This window comes from Pteropus vampyrus, unplaced genomic scaffold (genome assembly GCF_000151845.1).
Source record: "Pteropus vampyrus isolate Shadow unplaced genomic scaffold, Pvam_2.0 Scaffold117, whole genome shotgun sequence".
NCBI lineage: Eukaryota > Metazoa > Chordata > Mammalia > Chiroptera > Pteropodidae > Pteropus > Pteropus vampyrus.
In genome coordinates this window covers 2,594,359-2,596,512 of record NW_011888898.1, presented here as the reverse complement: position 1 = coordinate 2,596,512, position 2,154 = coordinate 2,594,359, and the positions used below count along the sequence as shown (strand labels likewise).

Here is a 2,154-nt window from a genome sequence, read left to right as displayed (position 1 = left end):
CGCGGCTGCAGCGGAGGCCCGGAGGGAGGGAGTCGCGTCCCCGCCCGCCGCGTTGCCAGACCGACCCTCGGTGTCGCCGAGTGAAGAGCCAGCGGCGCGGAGCTCGGCGCGGAGACGCGAGCCGCGGCCGCCCCTCTGCAGGTGCCTGTGAGGAGGCGCCCGGGCCGCGGCCGTGTCCGGAACCTGCCGGCCGCGCACAGAGTCTCTCCCCGCGCTCCCAGGGGCGGGGGGCGGCCCGGCTGGAGGAGGCCGCTGCGGGACCCGGCCTCAGCATGAACCGCAGCCACCGGCACGGGGCGGGCAGCGGCTGCCTGGGCACCATGGAGGTGAAGAGCAAGGTGCGCGGGGCCCAGGCTAGGCGGAGCGGCCGTCCTGATGGGGTCGGGGCCTGCGCGGGGCCAGGGGCTGGCCAGGGGCGGCCTGAAGAGTAGCCCCCGCGCACGGGACGGCGGGGGTGGGGGCGCGGTAGTGGGGTTTGGAGGCTGGAGATGGTGGGTAATAAACTTGCTGAAAAGGGAGGGGAGCAGGGTGGGGCCTTGCGTCTGCCCCTGGCCCAGGTAGGGAGAGCGGCGGAGCACTTTATCTCGTTCCTTGAATCTCATTCCTGTTCAAGGATGGGAGTAGGGGCCAAGAGACTACCAAAGCGTTGGAGTGCGGCGTGGTTTCGAAACGTTCGAGGGGGAATCCTAGCTGCTGGGTGCCCACGCGTTAAAGATGTTCGGAACACCCGTGGTCCCAAAATGTTACCCCTTTCTGTGGTTCAGGGGCGCATCGAGTGGTGCAGGAGAGAGCCCAGTGAACTGACAAGCCCTTTGAAAGTTTAGCTTTGCTTCCTGTTGGGCATTTTTCTAGCACTAACTTTGGTATGCATTTAATCTGTAAAATTAACAGTATCACCTTTCGTTTGAGTAGCACTTTACAGTTTGAGTCTGGATGCCCTTTTCATTCCATCATGCTACCTTTTCACATCAAGTGTTTTCACTCTTGACCAACGGTATGCCAATCTGCTGATAATTACATCGGTATCCACTGAATTCCTAAATCGCAAGGCTTCCTAAAGCAGGGCCGTCTACAGGGATTAGTTAGGGAATGCTTTCCAAAGAAGGTTTTGAACTGGAATTTGAAGGTGATCGGCAGCCACAGGAACATTTTCAGCAAGTATCCCATTAATCGAAGAGCCGAAGGGAGCTTAGATAATCTAGTCTAATTCCCTGAGAAGAGGGAGTCTCAGGAAGGTTATGACTTCTCCAAGCTCTGCTTTTTGTGACAAAACCTTAAAGCCTTTTTACAGAGTAACTTTTAGGCTTTATAGAATACAAAAGAGAGGACACTGGTCGGGTCTTGAGAACATTTAAAATAGAATCTGGAAGACCAAAACACAGAATAGGAGAAAAATAAAAGCATAGCAACTTCAAAAATAATGAAGCATCACTGAACGTAAGACTACTTGGAATAGAAAATCAAGGAGTGAAGTAGGGTAAGGAAAGCTCCCTGGAGCCTGCGGGTAGAATGGTTTTTATTATCTGGAGTTGATAAGCAAAGTTCTGGAAGTTGTAACCGAGATCATCACATCAATATCTACATTCATTTTTAACATCATTTTTAAATGTTATCTGCGACACCTCGAATGAGGATAGGCACATGTTTCAGAGACTGCTCTGTTTAATAAGAATAGGAATGTAATTAGAAGCAATGTAAACCATACTAAGGAATATGGTGTCTTCCTTGTGTGCTCCATGGAATTGCCATAGCAAACAGAAGTGGCATGCTGGAAGTAAGGGCTAAGATGACTCAAAATATATAGAGCTTTTCCTCCAGCAATATAGTGGTGGTAGTAGTGGTTCATGCCCAATTGGAATCTTCTCATGGCATTTCTGTTATAAATCTAGCCTGGTTTCGTGGGAGTTGAGGTTAAGAAAAACACTCAAGGTATTGCATGATCTTAAAATTCAGTTTGTGGTTCTAATCTTGGAGGCAAGTCAGTAATTTTTTTTGATCATGGGGAAAATGAGTAGGAATTCTAGGTGCACTGACAAATCCAATCAAATTTCTCTCTCTGACTAGGAAACCTTTAGCACCTGGGGACTGGAATTTCAGGCTTTCTGCCCTTCTGTAAACTGATAGGTGAACCTTTCCCGTGCTTATGTCTATATG

The 2,154-nt window shown here is 50.6% G+C and overlaps 1 protein-coding gene across 1 annotated transcript in view; it reads left to right on the top strand.

Annotated features, from left to right (window-relative positions):
• Nucleotides 1–6: 6 nt before the first annotated feature.
• The window catches only part of PARD6B (par-6 family cell polarity regulator beta), a 17,090-nt gene continuing 14,942 nt past the window's right edge, over nt 7–2,154 (top strand). The window contains exon 1 of the mRNA XM_011365977.2: nt 7–338. Coding sequence (XP_011364279.1) covers nt 273–338 — 66 coding nt within the window. The 5' untranslated portion in view covers nt 7–272. The remainder of the gene's footprint in view (nt 339–2,154) is intronic.